General features: G+C 39.0%; 1 protein-coding gene across 1 annotated transcript in view; it reads right to left on the minus strand.

Annotated features, from left to right (window-relative positions):
• Window positions 1–20400, minus strand: part of suclg2 (succinate-CoA ligase GDP-forming subunit beta) — an 86466-nt gene extending 66066 nt beyond the window's left edge. Inside the window, exon 1 of the mRNA XM_035151829.2 lies at window positions 20293–20400. Within this exon, the coding sequence (XP_035007720.1) occupies window positions 20293–20376 (84 nt within the window). The 5' untranslated portion in view covers window positions 20377–20400. The remainder of the gene's footprint in view (window positions 1–20292) is intronic.
• Window positions 20401–24174: the final 3774 nt, after the last annotated feature.

Genomic DNA, 24174 nt, shown 5'->3' on the forward strand with positions numbered 1-24174 from the left:
AAGCTCAACAATACCAAAAAAGGATCGTCCACCTTTTCCTTTCCACCACATGTGAATTATCAGGTATGCCAGCCTATGAACTGTGCTCTTGATAATAGTAATACTAATGTGCGATGCCAGAAAAATGTAGCTCTCATTTCACCTAATTATTTCAGCCCAAGTATGGTTTGATTCGTGCAAATTTCCCACATTTGCACCTGTAAGGTTTGCCCAAGCGGTTATGGCACAAACAGTGAGACAAACCCAGTTCTGCAGTCCAAGTGTATATATTCTTTTCAGTTGCAACTTATTTCCTCGTTCAGCAACATTTACAGTGCAGGCTTGATCTTTAAAGAAAATAAAGACAGACGGAAAAAAAACATACAAAAATAAATAAAAGTTAAACTTGGGTGAAACACAAAAACTCAGCTCTGCATTAGGTAATGCCCCTTTAACTATTGGGCCCTTGCAGTTTCCGGCTTGACTGTATTCCAGGTAAGATCATCCCATACTCCAATTTAGTCTCTGTAGGTGTACGAGCGTGTATCTTATTTTAAAGGGCACGGGCTAACCCTGTGAAAGCACCATTAAGTCTTTGTAGGGACAGTACAGCAGTGAGATTTCTGTAGGATATTTTTCCTTTGCACCATATAGGCAGATCTGAAAGACAGACATTTCCTGCATTAAATGGGCATTTCCTTATGTGGGCCACACTATCTCAATGTTTGTAAATACAATTCCGTAGGTTATTCTGTGACCCACTACCAACATCTCCATTCATCCATTCTTCCAGTACAGGGGTATTCCGGTTGCCCTTTCGGGCATTTCAAGCATATACTGTACATCCTAACTTTAGATTTTTGGTAGCAGGTATTCCTGCTTTTCCAATCACTCCATTGCTTCCTTGTTCAATTTAAAGGCATTGATCCATCACCAGGTTCAGACCCAGGTTCGCTGCTGTAGGTTGCGGTGGTGGTGTCTGGTGCTGCTGAAGCATGTTCCTCCGCAGCAGAGCTGTCGCTGCCAGCAGGACTCGCCGGGCTAGCTGTAAAAGTGCACTGTCACTCGCTGTTGTTATCTTTGATTTTTTGGTGAATCCAAATTATCAGAGAGAACCTTGTTTCTGTTTTGACATTCTGACTTAAATATAAACCGCCCAAAATACTGCATGAAAACATTCAAATCAAGTCCATTCAAATAGCATGCACCAGATCAGTGATGAGTTCAGTTTACTACATAAACCTAGCCGAGCTCCCCTGTAATTCGAACCCTGGCTGCAGGACAAACTCAGGAGCTGTCTGCTCCATCAGCAGACACAGGGCCCATCAGCTCCAGCTGTTGTTGCTATTAAAAAGAAATTGGCTTTTTAATGTGACAGAGAGACACGGTCTGTGGTAGAGCTAGAATCCCTCCGCACCGGCACACACTACGTGCATGGATGTGTGTGCATGCATGCAGATGATTTCACAGAAAAAATCTTCGGGGAGTCATTAAGAAGAGAAAGGCCATTAAAGTAAAGTGAAAACAAGGATTGCGGGGTAAATTATGGCTCAGCATGTAAATGATGCCTCGGTGTGTGTATTTCCTCACCCACTGAGGATTAAACTAACATAATAACATCAGGACTGCAATGCATTGTTGCTGACTAAGTCAAATTAAAGTGACTTAAGTTAAGTTATCCACTGTTAAGGCTACACAAGACAATAGGCATGTGCATATTATAGTTTAGAGAATAATGACATCTTGTGATACTTTTAAGATGTTTTAGTTTGCGTTTTTCACCATTATATATATACTACCAGAATATTGTTAGTAAAACAATTTCAATACAACATCAATACAGAAAAATCAAACACTCCATCTCACCAACTCAGCTTAAGTCTGCACAGTCGATACTCTGCTCCTAACAATCATCACCAGTTTTTAAAAGAAGTAGCAGCTGCTCCAGGTTGCTTCTGTGCTTGACAGCAGGGACAAACACACAGCCATAATATGGCAAAAGGATCAAGCAGCTCACTACACCTTGAAATTGAATCTGGGTCCTTGTAAACTGACTGATGAGAATTATGGCAGTCGTGAGTGGATTTATTTCACTCAAACAGCCGGCTAAGAGGCTGGGTTTGATGAAAAGTTACAGCTGAAAGCACCATTTTCAATATGGCCACAAATCTCATTGTAATTCGAGATATATTTACTTAAAGAGGTATCCAGAGTAGCTAAATAACTATGAAAACTCTTCATTGTGTTTACTCATAGCTGTGAATTTTACACCTAAGAAAATGTCCTGTCTCGTTTGGACGGGTGAACACTAAAGTACAATTATTAAACAAAGACTTTTAGTTTAAGGGAACTAAAAAAAAAAAATCTATAAACCTGCAGCATTCAGCATTCAGAGCACGTTCTGAATGTTTAAGAGTAAACAGGTTTAATGTTGGGTAACTTGACTTCTAACAGCTTCATTCAGAGGAGAGCTACAGAGGAATGGTCTAAAGACTCTCTTACTCACAGCTGATCAACCCTGACAAGAGTTTTTATTGTTTACATGAAGTATAGCTGCCAGTTTATATTTTACTGCCCATAAGGACAAGTTTAAACCCACAATTAAGTTTCAGATTTCTTTAACTTTCCCTCTAGAGCAAAGCAGTGTTACTTTAAAAAAAAAAAAGATTATTATTATCATTATGATAAAATTGTTGACCACGTGACCGAAACATAATTGAGATAGCACAAGATAAGTCTTAAAGCGTTTGAATGTGTGCATATAAAGTGCATATACATGTCAGCATGTGTGCCAACATATATATAAAACCACTGCATAGATGACGGACTAATGAAGGATGGATTCAAAATGTCCAAAGACATTAGAGCTGAGCAAGCAAATCAAACATTGAATGAAGACTGCTAATAAAGTAAGAAACAGTAAAAAACTGTGTGTGCAACTTTAAGCTGCAATTTGATTCAGTGGTGCATGGGGCACGACAAGCCCACTCTATACTTTTTTAAGACGTCAGTCACTCCATCATTCATGAGGGGGAAAGAATAGGAACACAAAGGTGGAGGGTTTGCATGGTAGTGAATTTATTCAACCATTATATAATGGAGGGATTAAAATGCGACCCCAACTAACCCTAAGTCGTTATTAGTAATTAATTAGGTAGACATGGTCGCTATATGGAGGAAAGCCAAGTTCTAATCTAAAACTAAACACAACTGTCAACGTGCCTCAACAGAAAACAAAACCACAGATCCAGAATTCGTGCCAAAACCAACCTTCTCTGTGCCACCACACACTGTATTAGCAAGCCTTTCCACTCCAACTCCTGTGAGAGCCTGTCAGGAGACTTCTACGGAGCCAAAATTGCCTGTTTTCTAGGGGAACAGTACATACTGATCCACATTGGCCTCTTGTCTCGCATAACTGAATGCAGTAATGAGGGGCATCTGTGGGTCACCTGTGCAGTGTCGTCTGTGATACCCTACCATTCATGCGTTTCACTTATAGTGGTCTGTATGTGTACGCGTGGTGCTATCTATCCTCCATGACATTCTATAACAGCCAATATTGATGATGATGATGTGACTCACTTGCAGCAGACTTGGTTCAAAGCCAGGGCACTATCTTAACTGCAGAACTGCAATAGGATCTGAAAAGCAACACTAATAACAAAAAATGTATCTGGAAAACAAATTCAGGAAAAACTGGAAATAATTTCTGAAAAGTCAAATGAATTTGGACAACATGGATCTGTCTATATGTTTCTATCTTTGAGTCAAACTTTGCTTGTGTCCAAGACTTAGACAATTCACTCTTTTTCCAGTCCTTTATTCCCACATGTCCATTTCAGCAGAACCTATCATACAACCTTAACAAGCCAAGCTGCAGAGCAGGTTTCCTCTGTTTTGTGGACTCATTTGACTGCTGTCAGGTACCTGCAGGGCCTCCACTCTATAAACATCCACTTCCCTTGCCATTCAAACTGTTCGCCTTGGGAGGATGTGCATTGCTGCCAGGGTGCATGTCTCCATCTGTCAGTCCTCCTTTTGGTCTACATCTGACTAAAGAAAATGCCAGATGAGAGCCTGTCACAGGACCAGGCTAAACATCTTTTCAACAGGAGGTACCAGCAGATCACACTGAGACACATTAACTAACAGAGCTAACCATTCAGATAAAAGTTTGAATCCAAAGATCCCAAAACACATCAAAATAAGGACAAGTTTGAACTGCAATCAGATGATGGACCTTGAGGTAGATGTTGCTCGGGTGGCAGGTTGTCCACTCAATGCAGGTTTGGTGGTTAAAACCCTGGCCTTGGTGAATGAGAGGCAAAAATTGTAAGACCCTTTGTAAACCACAAAGGTAAAAAGAGGCTATACAAGTGCATTCACCATGTAACATTACTTGATAGGGAGAAAATGGTGGTTATATCAGCATTGTGATCTAAACTGTATTGGTTCAAGCTTTTGCTTGTGAAATTGCCACTGCCCCTTGGCTTTATTTTTAATTGCTGGACTGTCGGATTTAATGGAAATATCAACATGATATAAAAACTGAGTTTGGTAAATCTGGTATGTCTGATCACATGAAATCAGTTTCATTAGAAGTTGAACCATTTTTACCAACTTTACCATGTCCCAAGAATGAAACCATGGGAAACAATGACTACCTCTTAAAGGAAGAATGTTGTAATACACGAGTCATATGACAAATATGCATACAGAAACACTTAAAAATGGAAAATATTATAAAATCACTAGTAGATGACAATAATGTGACCTGAAGCCTTCTTGGTCTAAAAGGACAAGAATATTCAAATCTCAATTCCTGCCAAAGACTCACCATTTAAGATAAGCAAAACCATGACAATCTGCTGTTAACCTTCCAAAACCTCATAATCCAATGAAAATACATTATCAGAATGAAATGGCTCTTCTGTCAACCAAATAAAGAAGGAGTGGAGATAAGGGTAGAAAGGAGCTATGCAGACTTCCCAAAATAACAGCTGCTGCTTACTGGGGAAGTCAAGTGGGGCTGGAGGTGTCCCTCCAGGCACTGACAGTTACCTGAGGCAAAACACCAGGGAGTGGAAAGGAACCTAGGGCACTTTTTAGTATGTACCAGACACATAGATAATCCTTATCAAAGATGGACTTCTACTTGGCCATTGCAATATAGTCACTTTCATAAGTATTCAGGCACCTTCACTTTGTGCCCTTTTTTCTGCAATTAATATACACTATTTTTGCAGATTTATTCAAAATCAAAAACTCTAATCAAACATTTACAAAATACATTCATCCTTTTCTCAATTCTGATCCCTCTCCCTGTCCCCCCTGTAGCATGATACTGCCACCACCATGCTTCACCATAAGGATGGCGTTAGCCAGGTGGTGAGCATTACTTGATGTTCACCAGACATGGTGCTTGGAGTTCTTCCCAAAGGGTTTTTTGTCTCATCAGTCTCGAGAATATTTCCCCCCTGGCTGTCAGAGTCCTTTAAATGCCTCTTGGTAAACTCCAAGTGGGTTTTCAGATGCCTTTTACCCAACATGGCTAAGGCCTGATTAATGGAGGGCTGCAGAGTCTGTCGCTCTCACAACTCTACACTGCACTTTCTATACATTAGTATATAACTATATGTAAAAATAAATTGACTGAGCAAGTAATTCATACTATACATAAAAAAATGATGTTCAGATAATGTGTAGTACTCGTTCCCTCCTTGCACAGACACTTTGAGAATTTACCTGCAGAGATAGGAAATGACAAGCCGAATAATGTGTATGTGCCATATTTAAATAGTAATCTTGATGGTGATGGCAAAACCCTGGTCCTCTATATTCTACAATGAATTATTATAATTCAACCCTAAATGCTTTCATATTGACAGATTTGAATGTTTTTACATTTCCATTGTATTTTTTTATTTATTATTTGTAATTTACGTTGTGAGTACTGAAGCTGAACACAATTTTCCACACAGGTGACAACTGAGCTACCAAACTAACTTACTGAAGCAAAGTGTCGTCAACACTAGGCTGGCAGGTAAAGACTGCAATGTGAAAGCATTGGGATGCTGGATAAAAAAGTAATCAGAAACAAATTGCCTTTTCTTCTTGAGGATCTTTAATACACTACAATAACTTCAGAATCAATAATTATAGCCAGCATTTTGAGGCATGTAGTTGGTTTATTATTGAGTTTTTTATTTGACCAAAGTGCATGAAATGGCACTTGGTGAAACTGCACATTCATTATTTTTATATATATTTTTATATATATATATAGGGGTTTTGCCACCGATTTACCAAATCTAAGTCAAGAAATCAGTTTGACTTGGCTGCCATTATTTGAAGACATGATTACTTGCATTAATCAACTTTCTTTTCTCAATGTGTGAATCGTTTACTCTTATGAGTTTCTTTATTATGCTCTGATGGCAGCCTGAAGCCAGAAACTCACATCCTTAATGAGCCATGAAGAACAACAGTTGTTATTTTATTACATTGTTTAATACTCTTATGATGTTCAAGACTTTTTGATGTGCAAGTATTCTTGACTATTTGAAATCCAAATTTAAAAGATGAAGTGAGGCTTGATTTTTACACCTGTCATTTCAAAGTCAAGCTATGCTAAAACAGAAGCTAAATGTAAGCACATCTGGTTCAACACCAGGCAGAAGTGAACACCAAAACAACAAGCAACTTGTTGCTTTACCTGCCAACATACTGTGATCTGTGAGATATTTTCACATTATTTATAGAATGAGATTATAACTCTAAAGATTGCTTATAAAGATGGATAATGAGTGCATTTTCATATTTTGGTGAACTATCGCTTTAAAAGACAATATAAGAACATTCATCGATAAAACAATCTACAACTGTGTTTGAAGGTTTATGGAAACAACATACTAAATACTATGATCAAAATAGTCTTGGTTGGATTGTAAAAAGTCGACTTTACAAACCTAATTCTGTTTTGTGTGCATCTAAAAGGTGATCTGAAGCTAAAAAATTACACTTTGTAGAATCCCAATAACACACAAAAGATTCTGGCCCAAATACTTTGAGACTCTCGGTCAGTTTATCAATTTAAATGTAATGTTGTGCAATAACCATCCATTCTGAATATGCTATAGCTCTTATCTAATCTAATTTAATTGACTAATCAAATCTAAACTGACTTCGTCTGTAGCAATTATGGCTGAGGTTTCTGGGTACTGTAGTAACTGCAGCGTTTTGCCATCCTAGAGTTAAAGACTAAACTGGACTTCTCAGAAGCCAAGATTAAATAAAGACTAAACAAAACTGGCAAAACAAACTGACGACAGTATAAGATATTATCAAGGAGTCTCCCATCTCACCATGTTGAGGAACATGAATACAGGAACAGGATGACACAAATAGAAACATTTGTTTCAAACAACTCCACCAGAACAACTCTACAGATTAAACTGCAACCTTAAGAAGAAAGACATCATGAAGACGTCCCTCCTGTATAACACGCATTCAAAATCCTCCGCATACTAATCATGACAGTTACGGTTTCAGTCACTCCTAGTCCTCCTTAATGCTATCAGAAAGTCACATCATGATCTTGCTGCAGTCAGGACAAGACAGGAGAAGAATAATCTGAGTGCTGCATGTCTGCCCTGAAGTGGTGGATGGCAGTGTGGCAGCTCGGCATGCATGCAAGCAAGCAAGCAGCTGGCCTCCAGTCCCAGGAGACACTCTCTCTACAGTAATTATCATCAGCAGCACTCTGGAGACAACCTTACCCACTGCCTCTACCTAACTACTGCTCTACTTTATCTTAACACACACACACACACACACACACACACACACACACACACACACACACACACACACACACACACACACACACACACACACACACACACACACACGGGATGTGCTGTGCCCACTGATGAAGAGACACTACAGCACAAACAAAGTTGTATGCTCTGATATAGGTCCTAGATGGGATAAAGTATTCGGAGCAAACTCGTCTACACACAAAAGCACTCAAGATCTTCCTCTTAAAATTTATCCAATTGGAGAGAAGTGGGACACAATGAAAAACAGCAATATTCTCCTTTTATAAAGGGAGATGAGGAGAAACATGTGTACCTGGGTTTTCCCTTTACTTCAGGAATTTCCAGGAGGTAAAAATAAACCATGACTCAATCCATGAAGACATAGTATTAATGTGACACTAGTCTAATAATAGCCTCATGATCTCCATTGTGTTTTAAACCCACAGCAAAAACCTCTCAACAAAATCAAACTTGGCAGAGGAGAAAGAATCTGAAGTCATATTGTAGAAGCACTTATTTCACGGAGGAGTTTTGCTTTCAGCAGGCTTACAGCAAGAATCTTGATATTCAGTGAGTGATCACAAAATGTCACGGCAATACACTGCAGCTGAGGTGGATACTGACTTTCTTGCTTTCTTTCTTGAAGAACTTTTTTTTTTAAAGTCGAAGACAAAAGTCGTACTTTCAGTGAGATCTTAATGATGCTTTTGATTTATGATTTGATCAAACCTTCCAACTGAGGGAATGCTCACATAGTGAGGTGCGGCCCAGTGCAAGTGTCAAATCTATCTAAATTGAACAGTTTGTCTGAGGTTTCTGAGGTTATTTCAGGTAAACTATAAAGCAAAGTGTATTTGAGAGGAGCTGGCCAGCATCCTTTTTATCTTGATGGCTTTCCATAACCCTCGCCTAAATTGTGTCTTAAAACATGTTCCCATGGTAATCATATTTGTAAAATTATGAACTCATGACCTTATAGTGTAACCCCTTGCAATCATACAATTAGCAATAGAAAACATTACATGACCTTTTTCTAAAAAGGGTTAACAATGTCTAGAATGAAAAGTCATGCAGCGTATAAACACAATTAGACCTCCAACTAGCAGGTAGTGGAATAATGTGAAGATAAATACAAAATCTACAGCAGAATAGTGGGTTAACAGACATTAAGACAAAAACTGACAAAGACCTTTCCTAACACTAAATTATGTTGAAATGCATATGTTAAAAAAAATTGTTGGAGCAATGAAAAGTGCTGAATAAACCATGTCACCATACGGCCACAAAAAGGCACACAAAGGACAGACAGTGCTATGGAAGCAGCTGCATCAGGTTGACATGTCCTTGTCTATGTGGTACTAATCCATGAGTGGCATTGAAGGACGAAATCTTGGTGTAGTCAACGATACTCCAACACTTCTTTGGCTAGTCCATATGGTATTCAGCACAACATCATGCAACATCAGGACTCCTCCTAAGAGGCCCAAAGTGTGCAGTCTCATGTTTGATTGAGAGCAGCATGCACAATGTCAAACCACACTTGTTGTGAGAAGTGTCATCACAGTGGCGGGATATCTGATCTCGACACTTTGCAAAGTCATTTTAAGACATGCCACTACTTTGTCGTTTGCCCTTCTGTTAAACTTAAGGAGTCAATAACCTAGGGCTAATTTAAAGTAGTTGTCTTTATCACTGTGAGAGAGTGACACAATGTCAAAAAGTCGCCATCTGACAGAGTTGTTCTGGCTCCCTTTGGAAATTTATTAGAGCCATAAGCCCTAATTTACAGGGGAAGGTTACAAAGCAGGCAATCACCTTTGATCAGGCCCATAAACAGCAGCCAGTCAATGCTGCAGCGCTCATCAATCTGTCACTCAAAAATTCAAAGGGTTGAAATGGCAGGTCAAAAAACTCATTCATTCCTTGAGTGGAAGTGAAGTCCGTCAGGATCCAGTGAGTAGTAAGTGAAGATGTGATTCTGCCGTGGCAGCTGTAACACTAAAGGAACATTGTGTCTGAACATGGGCTATATATCAAACTAAGGATGGCAGTACTGTGGTTTTAACCATCCAGCCAAGGCTATCTTTTAGTAACACCACAAAATTCATATATGTTGATGTGGTGCTTGGGGGTAATTAATCAAAAATAAATGTAATCATTAGACAGTAGATCATAACATATAGTGTCTTAGCAGTCCCCTCTTCAGCATACTTACCACTAGCATATAGGGTTGCATGTCCCATTTCTTTTAGAGATCAACGAGTAGTGGTCTAGATGGCCCTCCGAACAGAGCGTTCAGAGTGGTAGATGAAAATTCCCAGAATACCGTTCAAAACAAGTAACTACTTGGAAGTAGGATTGAGCATTTGGTCGATTTTTTCTCTTCTTCTCTCTCTGTCCTCATTTGTTCTTTAAAGTAATCAGCTACAGGCGGCTTCATCTCTGGGACATGTTAACAGCTAAATGGACTGTGTCAAGCATTGCATTCCTGATCAATGCACAGACAGGTAGGTGCACGTAGCGAAAGACCGACTGAGGACGCCAGTCTATTTCAGAGGTGATATACAGACAACCATTTATATTCACGTCTACGAACAATTTAGAGTTGCCAATTAACCCTAACCTGCATGTCTTCGGACTGCACTAAAAGAAATCCCAGGCAGGGATGGGGACAGCATGCAAACTCTATACCAATTGTGGCGATAGTTAAATCCAGAATCTTCATGATGTAGAATATTTGTTGATGTAAGTCAGTATTTATGCGGAAGTTGTTTGCTCTAAAGTTTTGAACTAACGGGTGAAGGATGTATGAAGAGCCAAATTTATGTTCATACTATGTCCAACCTAATTGGTAAAAATATGACCTACAGTGCTTTCAGGATTTCTTTATTTAAATGACATGGCTCTGGTATCTAGTAGTGATTTTACCCCAAAAAAACAAGTCAATTTAAACAAAAATGAATTGGCACATTATACATTCAAACTAATTAAAATGCAAGCCTTGTACTCCATATGATCACAAGACAGATGTTTTTATGCCCTGGTTATCCAATCAGCACAGCTTTGCTTGCCACGTGTCATTTTTATTCATTAGCTTAGTTTTACTGATAGGTCAATAAGTAGCAATTAGTCAAGCTGACTTTAAGAACCACTCTCCTCTGGACCACAAGGCAAATGCTCAGATGCATTATAGACTGCAGGTCTAGAATTTAAACAGGTCAGTCATTTGAATATAATTTTTCCCACATACGAGTTAGCGTTTGAAGTTTGAATAACAACTGGCAGCCCTAGTACCCAGTGCTCTGTTTGATAAAGAACAACGGCATGTTGAAAAGACTGCTCTGACTGATGATGTGGAAAACACATGCAAAGAAGCTGCTGCTGCATGAGCCAATCGATACCTAATAGGACACCTGAACAAGAGCCTTAATCACTCACCAACCTTCAGAAGCAAATAAAAATGTTATAAATTACCCTTGTTATTCATTATTCATTGGTGTTTTATTCCAGCCATTTATAAATTATAAATATAGATAAAGCTTTTACATGCACAACAAAGAGCTACATTAAAGAATTAAAGAATGGCAGCAATTCAGAATATAACTTGAGCACAAGACAAAATCCCAATAAACACACAGGCTATAAACATTAGCAAGTGTTCAAAGGCTAAACATAGTGAGGCTCCATTATGGGAACATTTCAATATGTCAATATAGGATTGGTCCCTTTGAGAGTCTATGCAAAATAAAGAAAGGCTATTACTTTCAACTCTACTGAGTCAAAGGCACAATTTTAAGGAGGCATATTCATGAGGATATATTGCAAATCTGTATTGATGTGGCCTGCATGACACTCCATGAAGAACAAGAGGATGAACTTAGAAGACTCCAATTCCGGAGGATCACAAGGAAATGGAGTCTTCTAAGTTTCTATTCAAGTTGATTGCAATGTTGTTGAACATTCAAATGAATGCATTTATTGTATGTCACTTTGGATAAAATCGTCAGCTACATTTTATTTATTCAAGATGGTCTTTAAAACTATTTAACTAAACTATTTAAAACCATTTAAGATGGTCTGCTACAGTGCTAGACTGTATATTTGGAATTGAACAGGTCATTACAGTTTGGCTATATAACCAAATCCCGTGTTTGAATGAATGTTCAAATCGCACCTGCTAATTTTTTTTTATGGATATTTGCTAAAATGTCAGAAATGGAAAAACAGAAATTCTAAAAATATAATATTGGAAAAAACGAAAATGAAAAAAAGACAAAGCAATACAATTTAAGCAAAATTGTCTTTCAGTGAAGATGATTCAGAAATGCCAGAAAAACCGCTCTATGGATGGCAATGTCCATCTGCCGGCCAGTCTACAGGTCCATCCATCTTTCCTCAGCTTCAGTCTAAACTGTAATATCTCCATTACAGTTAAATCAATTGGATGAATTGCCATGAGATTTGCAAACATTGTTTAATACTTTGGTCAATGAACAAATATGGGCATTTAACCAAGAGTCATCAGCATTTAGCACGGCTACAGTCTCTTAGTCTGGTTTACTGCGCAGCTACTGGAAGCATGCTTTTTTTTTGCTATTTTACATTCGGACATTTGCTGTTTCTAGTGGTTTGTTTTTTGTTGTTTTTTTCCCTCTCAGTAAATGTAAACTGTTCAGTAACTTATTACATTTCAGCAAATCATTAAACCTTGAGAATGTAAACTATTTTTGTGTAAATGAACATTAATAATGGGAACATTTAATCTCATAGTAGAGCTGGGACCTAAAAAATGTATTTAAATATTCACATATCATTCCACACAAAAAAAACATTATTTATCATGAATCACCACATTGTGGGAACAGAAAATGTGATGTGCAATTCTGTAGAATCGGGTCCTAGAAAAAAATTTTTTTTTCCCCCTGCTCAAACAAAATCCCTAACTCTTGCACAAAGCTGAGCACTTTGTTCTAAACTGCAAACCACAGCGATGGGAGAACTGGAGCTTCCAGAGGCACAGAATATCTCGTATTATGAAGCCATAACCCCAGATGTCTGGTGGGGTTAAAATCTTCATTATTTGTCATGGCTAGACCCGAACCCCTTTGAAATGACACTGCCTAATTAGTGACGACAAATTACTGCTGAGTTAATTAACCAGAATGCTCCTTAAGGGGCATTATCAAATGTTTAAGAAATTAACAGATTGCCAGTTCACCAATTCTATGTAATTGATTTGTTCCCATTCAGGTTATGAACTCGTCTCTTTTCCCTATCCATTTAGCTAACCATCCAGAGGGAATTTAAAGGGGAACTTTATAGTGTCCACTTCCATGAGCACAGGCTGAATCAGAGAGCGCAGTACTCTGAACGCCTATCAAAATCATTGCCACACTGATTGCAGTCGAATGTTTTCCTGCTAACGAGGTGGCAGTTTGCTACTTAGTTGCCACTCATAAATACAAGCAGTCTTGCAATTAGACAAGCACTGCGCAGTAAGCTGTGATGGAGGTGACACACAGTAAAAGGAAATGGAGGAGGCAAAGAGGCAGAGTTAATGTGGATTTTCTGCATAAACAGGCTAGTCTGAATCACAGGCATACTTCCACTTCCATCCAGCTATGTAGCAGGAGCATGCCTCATGAAGCATTAGTGGGCTAATTCAGAAAACCATCTAGCCTGGTCTCCTTTAATTAATCAAGTACTTGAGTGCTGACGGCAGAATATTTCCCTCTAAACTTCTCACGTGGTTTCATTTCAATAAATGTTCAAATGATCTAATATCTATAACTAAGAAACTGAGGATTGGGAAAAAAAAGTCTGAAAACAGACATTTGTTATTCAGAACTTAGTTTTTTCTTCTTCCTAATGGTCACATGACTGAATTTTTATGTTGTCCTTGGATATGAAACTGTGTATAAACTAGCTTCAGCAACAGTTACAAGTTGCTTGCAGTGATGCTACAGTATTAATCTACAGATGTAATTTTATTATATATTTTACCTTAATACCTAAACTACATTTTACTCCTATTATTCATGTACTTTTTATCTAAGTAGGATCAGAGCAGTTTTTTCATTGCTATATTGGTATTTTTTATTAAGTTAAGGATCTGAATGCATCTTCCTGAAAGGCAACCCTAACCCTAACCCACCTTTCTGTTTGAGCTGCTACAGAATGGTGTTTTTAAGATTGACTTTCTTTATAAATCTATCATGTACAGGCTGCTCACTAATGATATCAGAAATCACGTGGACCATTCACAATTTCTCACTTGTAGCTTTCTATGTCTTTGCCTGTTGGAGGCTAAGGTCATATCCAGACCATTAAAGTAGCGAGCGAGAAATGACATCTGTCTGTTCAAGATCCAGGAATAGAACAGAGGAGCTGAGACAGAGGCGAGAGCAGTAGAGCATGGCTCCAGGATTTAGATCAGTGAGATTTGCATCATTGGCAGGTCTTTAGGCATGGCAGGTCTAATCTCCTGCAGACAGGCTTAAGAAAGGAAAACCTGACTGTTGTGTCTCTGCAGATAGGGATTTCAGTAATTAGCATAGCTAATAAGAGAGGGTGTACTGAGTAATATTCAAAAAGGTGTTTAGTCTGAAGGGAAGATAACAGGAATAAGAAGGCATCAAGTTCAATTCCTTATAAATCCACAACAAGCATCTACCTGAAGCCACAACTGCTGAATCGCTATGGCAACAACATCCATCCACTCATGCCAAAAAACTCATGTCACCGGGTGCCTTAACAGTCTAAAATTATAATACAAAATAAAAGAATCAAATCAACTTTAGAGAAAACATACAATTTGTTTCAAACCCATACTAGCTTAGAGTCTGTATCAGTACAACTGCTGGTTGTACTGATACAATTTATTACATATTTGGTATCTTGTTCTTTGGAGTCTCAATTACCAATAGCAGCAGTGATGTTGCTCTACAACATGGGCCTTGTTCACAACTAATATTAGCATCTGTTTAAGGTGATCTGATAACAAGCTTTCAGCTCTGAGCACAGGTATGAAAACAGTGAGGAAGCATTTGACATCCAATTACTCAACACACATTCTTACCGACTATACCAATTCTGTATAAGATGTAAAATCATGTTTCATTGTAGAGGTGTTCAGGTGTGCCTCTCTCTCCCTCTCTCTCTTTCATGCACACACAAAAAAATTGAAAACAATCTGGTTTATCATAATTTAGACTGACAGAAATTATGTATATGTTTATTTGCATATAAGCATGTAAGCGAGATCCAACAGCAAGTGGTCACTGGGGACATATGTGGAGACAAATCATGCCAGGTATGAACTGGCGTTTTAAGAGTTGTCCACTTGTGATTGGATCACACATGACATATGTTAATGCAAGTAATGACCAGGGTCACGTGTGTTCACGCCACGGACATAGTAACGGCACCGTCACTGTCTTCATGACACACAATGAGGTGACCAGATTCAGCCATGGACGAGGGCAAGTCAGGACGGCATGACTAGAAAATTGAAATTCGCAGGGAGTGGCCTCTGGCAAACTCAATTATGAAATCCAAATTACACTTATAATATGTTTGAAGATCTAAATTCAAAGATGATGTATAAGTTAATATGGCAGCTGAACATAATCTTCAACATACTGCACTTTTAATGAATTACAGCTGTCAGCAATCACTGACATTGTTTTCGCAACTAATTCTCAGCATCACTCCCCCTTCTCCCTCATTATCTACGCTGGTACAACAGCCGAAGTTAAGCTGATAGGAGCGCATTCACTCATTGTATTCCCCATTTCAGCGGCTGCCAACATTTCCTAATGACTGCAGCCCTTCTAAATTATTGAAAAAGCCTAAGCACCTCACCAGCTACAGAAATGGCTATTAACCTTGGTGAAGCGATATTCAAATCCAGTTAGAGCTAACTTTGTCCTCCAGTATCCCTTGCGGCGAGGAAATGTAAATGTGTTCTTGCTGAGACAGATGGGGAAGCCGCCCGTCGTTTGAAGTTCCAGCAAAAGAAGTCGTTGCAAGCGGAGGGCTCTCCACCCCCCTCTGTAAAATATTCAGGACTGAGTCTCATTGAGCCACCTCTCTTCCCAGTGTTTCCCATCAAAACATGCTGGGCTTCAACGCCGTTAGGTTATTACTAAGCAGGAACACCTTACACAAGAAAAAAACTTAGCAAACGTTTACAAATTCACCACTGTGCAGCGACAGTGAAAAACAGCCTGAGGATTATCTCGCTGTGCAGACAAGAATTCAGGAGATTTGATTTATGAGAGAGGGAGAATGAGCGCGAGGGCAGGGGAAAAAAACGACATCCCACTACCCCTCTAAGAGCATCGTGAATCCTAACTACACAAATATTGTGCATTGTTGTTTACAAATGATCACAAAGCTGAGCTGATACACTGTCCGGGCTGATAAGATTCTGTTGTAGAAACACCTTGTTGACAATCAGTTCAGTATCTGATACGGTGCTACAGAACAACTATGATCATCACTTTCATCACATGGACTGAGAGAGAAACTGGAACAGAGACAGACAGACAGACAGACAGACAGACAGACAGACAGACAGACAGACAGACAGACAGAAAGAAAGAAAGTAAGTAGGTCAAAAAAGGATGGGTGTGTGTAAGAACTCTTTGGCTGAATTTTAAACTTGTACTTTGTACTTTCAACTATTCATTTTGTTTTTGTTTTAACTTCCAAGACCTAACAATACCTGTCGGCAACCTAATTGGGTCACCCTGTGCCTTCTGAGCGGCTTTCTGTTCTCGACATACTCTGAACAGTGTTTCCGAGGATAATGAATCACTCTCCAACCAGACATTTCTTTGGTTGTTTGAGGAGTGACCTACAGGGAAATCTGCTATACATCTATTCAATGTTGTAAATTAAAAAGAATGGCTAAATGCCAAACCCTTGTAAAATGTGTCTTTGGTGCATGGATTATCGTTAAAAGGTCGCATTCAAAAAGTACAGCCAGACCTCCAATGTCTTGTTACCTCATTTATCCTAAATGGTCGTTAAACTCACTTCCCTGATTTCAGCCACTGAACATAGTGCGACACAGAGGCTGTGTGATATAACACTATATCTCATCTCAGGAAAACAGAAAAACTTTGTTTTCGTAAATCGTTTCATAAAGCGGTCCACCATATATTCCTTTGGATCATAAATCACACTCTTTACAGCAATATTTGTCTATTTGTATATCTGCAACAATCATGTCAAACAGGATGGACAGAGCCAATGGACGAGAATCACAGTTGAGTGCTCAAAACAAAACCCAGCTGCAGATATTGCAAGTTTCTTTTGCCCACGGGAGGTAATGACCTTCAAGTTACAGCTGTCATGACGTGACCTCAATCTACAATAACGACAAACGAGTAACAATATGTTGTGTTACCTGGATATGAAATCACCCTTTTTTGGGTTATGATACTTTAGTTAGGATGCACAAACCTAGTATAGCACTGGAATTATTACTGTTTAAAGTAGTTAACTGTTTAACTATTGTTTGTTGAAAAGTCTGGAGACTGCCATTGGAGTATCTCATTACTTTATAGATTTAATAAAAAAAATGTATAAAAGGGAATCATGATAGATTAACAGCCTTCTTATAAGCAATATTCTAAAAAAAAATCCATGTGTACAGTTAAAACAGTGCCTAACTGACTGTCCCTACTTGACTGGACAGGTTCCTGCTCTGTCCTTTCAGTCATCCAACCGAGGAGCAGCTTGTACAAGAACATGCTGATTTATTTAGGCGTGTGTCTTACAGCTTGAAATTAAATAACAAAAATACCATTCTGCTTTTATCTCTGTAAGAGGGAATTTCTTTGTTAGTCAATACAAGACAGGGACACTTGTTTCTGGTTCCTTTTTGTGGCTTTGGGAGCACAATGTCCCTACAATTGTAAGACTTAGATGCAGCACCTAAACAAAATGAACAGAAAAAAAACCTATGCTGAGAGTTCTCTACACCTCTGGAGGGAGAGAAAAAACGTAATGACCCTAATGTAAGACAATATATTGTCCTATAAATAAGACAATGTATTATCATATATATATTTAAGACAGTATATTTTCTTTTAATGTGTTATAAATCAATATATTGTCTCACTTTATATTACAATATTTTAAAATAAAATATATTGTCTTATAATATATTCTGATAAAAAGTGATTAATTTTATATATAAGATGATCATTTGTTTTAGAATAAATAAATACATACATACATACATATGTTGTCTTATGATATATTATAAAACAATATCTTGTCTCTTATTTCTAATATTCCATTACAGTCTTTTACAGAGTGTTGCATTATGGGTTGTTTGCAGCTTAATGTTGCTAGGCTAGCAAGTGTTTGAGTCTATTCACAGAGAGTCTTCCAGAGTTAATCATTGTTTGGTCAGTCCAGTGCAAACTGCAGGAGATTCAGAAGGCTGATGTAGCCTGTTCTGTTGCCAGAGAGAAGGTAAACTCATGACGAGTGAAAAGGGAATTTGTAGCATCTCCTGACATCTTTACTGCAGAAATGAAAATGAGAAAATATGTCAAACAGCCAAGAACTACATCTGTCAAAGATAAAGGTTTCAAAAAGACTGAACTACTTCCACACCAACTCAGTAAGCTGCCTGGAGGCCACTGGGACGATGGGCTGTCTACAGGTGTCCAACTTAACTGAATTTTTGGGAAACAGACAAACACTGTTAGATTGTCAGATGTCAATGAGAGGATGAGGACATTGGAGTTAAACTCCATTCACCATATGGCTTTTTTTTTTTACCAATGCCAGTGCAATCACACGGAAAATATGAAGGATTACTTCAGGACAAAGTGTTCACTTCCTCATTGAGCATCATTGTTTCACTTTTCCTCTTGCCAATGTCTAAGGTCCTGTTTTGAACTGGTATTAACATCCGTGCTGAGAGATCTGATCACAAGACTGCTGAATGTCTCTCCTGTGACCACTTGTGATTGGATCTCACTTCCCTGCTTTATATGCAAAGACAAACATACATCATTTCTGTTGGGGAAGACTAAATTATATTGTTTTTAGCCAGTACAGAGCTTACAGATGTGTCCATTGTCAATGTGTGTGTGTCGGCATGAGCGAGAGCACTTACAGAGAAGGGGGGTGGGGGGTGTTTGATGTTTGATTCATTGTAAAACTGTAGATCAGCAGACATCATTTGCGTTCACTCAGCAAAGAGGATGTGGCCACATGGTTCCTAGATCACCTCTGAATGTGGTTTGAGTGATGGGATCACAGGACACATTTGGGTCTGTTCACATCTGTACTAAGCACTGACAAATCCTGGTGGGAGCAGTCGGGCAGATGTTGATACCACGTCAGAACATGGACTGAGAGTAAAGTTAAAACAACATGCGTTTTGCTTTAAAGGTCCTGTGTGTAAGATTTAGGTGAAAGGGATCTATTGGCCAAAATTCTATGTAAAATAGTCATCCTATTGATGATTTCACCAGTGTGTAATCATCTAAAATTGTATTAATTGCTGTTTATTTACCCTTTAAATAATCTAGAGCGGGTCCTCTACGGAGGTTGCCATGTTTTTTTTACAGTAGTCCAAACTGGACAAACTTAACACCTTTTGAGTTTTTTATAAAGACTTAAGGCTACCACAGGTTCTCTTTCATGTTTGGAGGGGGAGGGTGAGGTGAGGGGTTATCAGCTGCAACATGCATGCATGTCACTAAATTCGACACAATGAACCTTTAATACATAACGTAAAAGTGTGAAAATACCACCAAAGTACCTCAGCCCTCTGAGAACCCCTGTTTTTAATCATTCAGTCTAATGCTCAGTTTGCAAAGCAGAAGACAACGTTAACTGTGATCACTTGGCATCATGTTGTCCAAAGACAAATCAGACAAACTGCGTTGTGCAGTTGTTTGCAGCTCAGGGACAGATCGGGATCGAAGTGCAGGAGTTCACCTTTACACTGTGGTCTTATCTGAAACTTCAGGCACAGCATTATCTCTCCGAGCTTTATGGCCACACTGAGAACATGCACTGTCTGTGCTGTTAATGATGAGCCACTGCACAGGGCTTGATTCAAATCTACAGGTTATTCAAAGCTATTAAACATGATGCATTTTACACTTAAGTCAAGAGTGGTAGAAAAAGACTGTAGCAACAAGACAAGAGTGCATAAGTGACCAGTTTAAGTCCCAGTAAAGTCCGTGTAATTTTAACGAGCAGCACTAACACTGCATTATATGAATGCTACAGTCATTACAGGAGCTGTAGGTCACAGTGAGGACATGAGCTACATGAGCAGAGGACTGTCCCCCCCTTCAACTCTGATCTGACACCTCTCACACATGCTAACCTAGCTAGCAGGCGAACGACACTGACAGCTCCCTGAGACGATGACAGCAAACATACGACAGCAAACCAGACCCGGGAGAGGAGGGACATTCATCCCCGGTCATGTCAGCTGCAGCTGTACCTTGAGTTTGTCGAGGAGGACGTGTTTAGAAGCTGCTGTCCTCAGTCCTCTCGCCGCAGCCTGGGATGCCATGGATGCCGCCATGTTGACACGGAGAGCCACGGAGTAATGACGTAGCGAGCATGTGCGCGTTAACGCTGAGCCGTTCATAGGTCAACGGGCGGAGGAGGGCGGGGCTTCAGGGATACACACACACACACACACACACACACACACACACACACACACACACACACACACACACACACACACACACACATGCACCACGTGAACACGCACAGTCCAGTGTGCACGCATACACACGTGCACTGTCAACTGTGAACCAACCATGAAGTGTAGTTACATGTTAGAGGTTAGAGCCTGAAACTTCTGTCTAATGAAAAGTTCTCAGGTCTGCAACTGACTTTTTATTAGCATATACAAACACATTATTTACTGCTTTTAGAAAATGATCTTCCTGATAGACACATATTATATTAAATAATATTCACCACTGTTGTTCTGTGAATGCTCATGTTAAAACTGATAAGAAGAAAATAAATCCTCTCCTGCAAAGGTCGACGCCACCGTGACACCAAGGTCATGTTCTCAGTAACGTGTGTGTTTGTGTGTGTGTGTGTTTGTGTGTGTGTGTGTGTGTGTGTGTGTGTGTGTGTGTGTGTGTGTGTGTGTGTGTGTGTGTGTGTGTGTGTGTGTGTGTGCAGGCATGCAGACTTGGTTGTGTTTTTGTTAAGTTCCAACATAAACAATGACCTTGTCAGGACCAGTGCACCTCATGGGGACCAAAGCCTGGTCCTGGTTAAGGTTAGTTAAGGTTAGGATGTGCATTGTGGTTAGGTTAAGGTTAGGGTTAGACATGAATTGGTCATGGTTAAGGTTAGGAATAAGGTTTGATTAGGTTGTATGCAATGAATAGAAGTCAGTACAATGTCCTAAGCTAAATGGCACTCAGAGAGCGCATAACTCCGCCAAATTGCATGCACTGAAAATTATCAGTCCCCTAAACATGATTGATTTTTTCATCAACATCCAAGGAAGTGAAAAAAATCTTAGATCCTAGTTCAAATCCATTCCAATAATTGATTGGGTTCTTCCCTGACCCATACCCAGGGGCGGCTCGTGGCATAGGCGACATAGACGTTGCCTAGGGCTCAAAATGCTAAGAGGGCGCCACAAGAGGCTGATTTATCATGACATGATACATGCAATGTCAACCAATGTAGCAACGTCACACCATCAGCCTGTGTAAACAGCCAGGCGGCTGCTCGCACGAGAATTGGACATCATTAATGTTTCTTTTTGTCGACATGAATGTTTCTTTTTGTCGACATGAATATAGCCTACATTTTTGTCTGCCTGTTTGTGCATCTGTACACAATCCAATTTGACAGGCTATTGGAGAGCATGTGAAATAAATAATGTATCGCATTTCCTCATGTTTTACATATCCATATGTCAAACCTTGTTCATATTGCATTAAAATGCAGACACCAAATGGATTCTGATGTGCATTTTCTACACATCCAGTATTTCATTTTCATTTTTTTGTTAACTTGTTTTATTAACTAATGAATGTAACTCCTGGAGTGAAGGAAGGAATTTGTGTGTGGGTGTGTGTGTGTGTGTGGTGGTGGTGAGGGGGCGCCAATCTGAAATCTCGCCTAGGGCTCCAACATTGCCAGGGCCGGCCCTGCCCACACCACATCCTTCCAACAACTTTTGTGATAATCCACCCAGTACTTTTTGCATAATCCTGCGAACTATCAGACAACAAACAAATAATACAGATGAAAAAATATCCTCCTTGGCAGGGTTCATAAGGATACCTGCACAAACCTGTGTGTGTGTGTGCGTGCGTGTGTGTCTGTTTTGACTTGGCCTCTGACTTTTGTGTCTGAAAATGATTAAATTATTGAAATTATTATTAATGTATTATTTATTTATATAACGCGTTCTCCAGATTTGAGATAATGATGACACAGATGACTTGTATTTTTCATATTCGAAGGATGAGGGAATGAATAGAAGATTAGAATGCTAAAACAAGAGGAAAAATGATACTAAACTAATTGTCAGACAAGAAAAAACATTATAATTTAAATGTTTTATGGTATAGGTTTAGGTCAGTATTTAGGACTTGAATTTGGCTCATAATACATTACTGGAGATTTAACTGCTGCATATAGGCTATGCATTTTTGGTATTTTGGCTGTGCATGTTTGGATTCATGCAAGGATGGATGAATGCCTACACAGGGATGTGTGCATGTGTTTATTCAAATCCCACTGTTGGAGCTCTTTTGGGGTTTTATATAAGCAGACTGTGTGTATATGTTTAAGGATTCATGAGGCCAATATGCTATTTTTGTTTGTTGCTGTGCTGTAAGATGTTAATGAGTGCAGCCTAAAAATAGTTATCTTAGTTATAGTTGCTGATTAATGTATCTGGATAATCCCATTAGAGACAGGTCAGGTTCTGTGTGCATCATGTAACTTTGAATCGAGACAAAGTTCGCTCAGTGTTAGTGCATGTGTGTGTGTGTGTGTGTGTGTGTGTGTGTGTGTGTGTGTGTGTGTGTGTGTGTGTGTGTGTGTGTGTGTGTGTGTGTGTGTGTATGCAGGAATTGTGATTCTAAATAACACATGAGGAATGGAGTCTGTAAATAAGCAGACACAAAAATAAAATAATCTATTCATACATTTAAGAGTCTTAGGTCTTTGGACACTCTAATGGATAAATTTTTGCATTTTTGTAGGTTGGTTACTTGTAATTTAGCAGAGGGAATTCTTTAAGCTGGGTTTATAGCAATTAAACTCTAAAATAATCACAATCCATCTTTACATTTGTCAGTGGACTGGAGTTAAATACTCTAATGGCTACTTTTAACCATGTGATTTACACAAACTCATCAGACGCTTAAAGTCCAGACGCAGATGTCAAATGGCCGCAGCTTCATCCAGCATGTGACCTTGTGAGCGGGACAAAGAATCACTGTGCTCAGCTGAGAGGTATTGGTAGGGAGTCAAGTTAGAGAGCGTGGGATGTGTGAGCTGATCTTGTCTGAATAGCTAAATAGCCCACTCACACGTTCCTCCAGAGCCCTCATTACATGCCGCATCTTGAAAGGGCAGAGAGGGCAAACCAATCATAAAGAGCAGTGATTATGACACAGGGAGAGAGAAGGGGATGAGATTCTCTTTTAGAGACCATAAGTGTCAAGGAGCGGAGGAAGACGAGACATACCCTCCAACATTTAGGTTTGATATTACACGATATGTATTTATTTCTTCTTTTCCTTATTTTATTATCAGGGTTCACATGTGTTTCTGTATTCTTTGTAATTTTTCCATCAGGATACATGTTCACAGTAGTTTCTTTGACAACATCAGAATATTTTTTAAATGAAAATTACATTTTCTAAATGTGCGATCACGTTCTGACATTAAGCGGTTTTAAAACCAACACCACAATGTTGTATTTTCATATTTGCTACTTTTTTGTATAAAGTGAAAAAAAGAAAAAAAACAACAATTTATTCGTGTGAATAGAGAAAATGAATGAACTGGTTCATTTCTACTATGACTTCTGTTACTACCAGCAAATGTGCTTGATGAACAAACATGATATTGTTTGAGGTACAACAAGCGATCCTGCAAGACACCTCTTTTTATATTTCCTGCAATTTGTCCCAAAAATGTTTTTACAAACGATCCGAACCATAGTTCATAGTTTGATTGATCCTGAGACATTTGTATTATTCAAGTTATTCATCTGTTACGTGTTAGAAACATGATTGACACGCCCACTCCCTTGCTGGGAATTGTCAAGACTGCTGTATTCTCTCATAGACTCTCTCTGAAATTTGGTAGAGTTGTGTCGGGT

The sequence above is a fragment of the Hippoglossus stenolepis genome, chromosome 3, assembly GCF_022539355.2.
Source record: "Hippoglossus stenolepis isolate QCI-W04-F060 chromosome 3, HSTE1.2, whole genome shotgun sequence".
Classification (NCBI taxonomy): Eukaryota; Metazoa; Chordata; class Actinopteri; order Pleuronectiformes; family Pleuronectidae; genus Hippoglossus; species Hippoglossus stenolepis.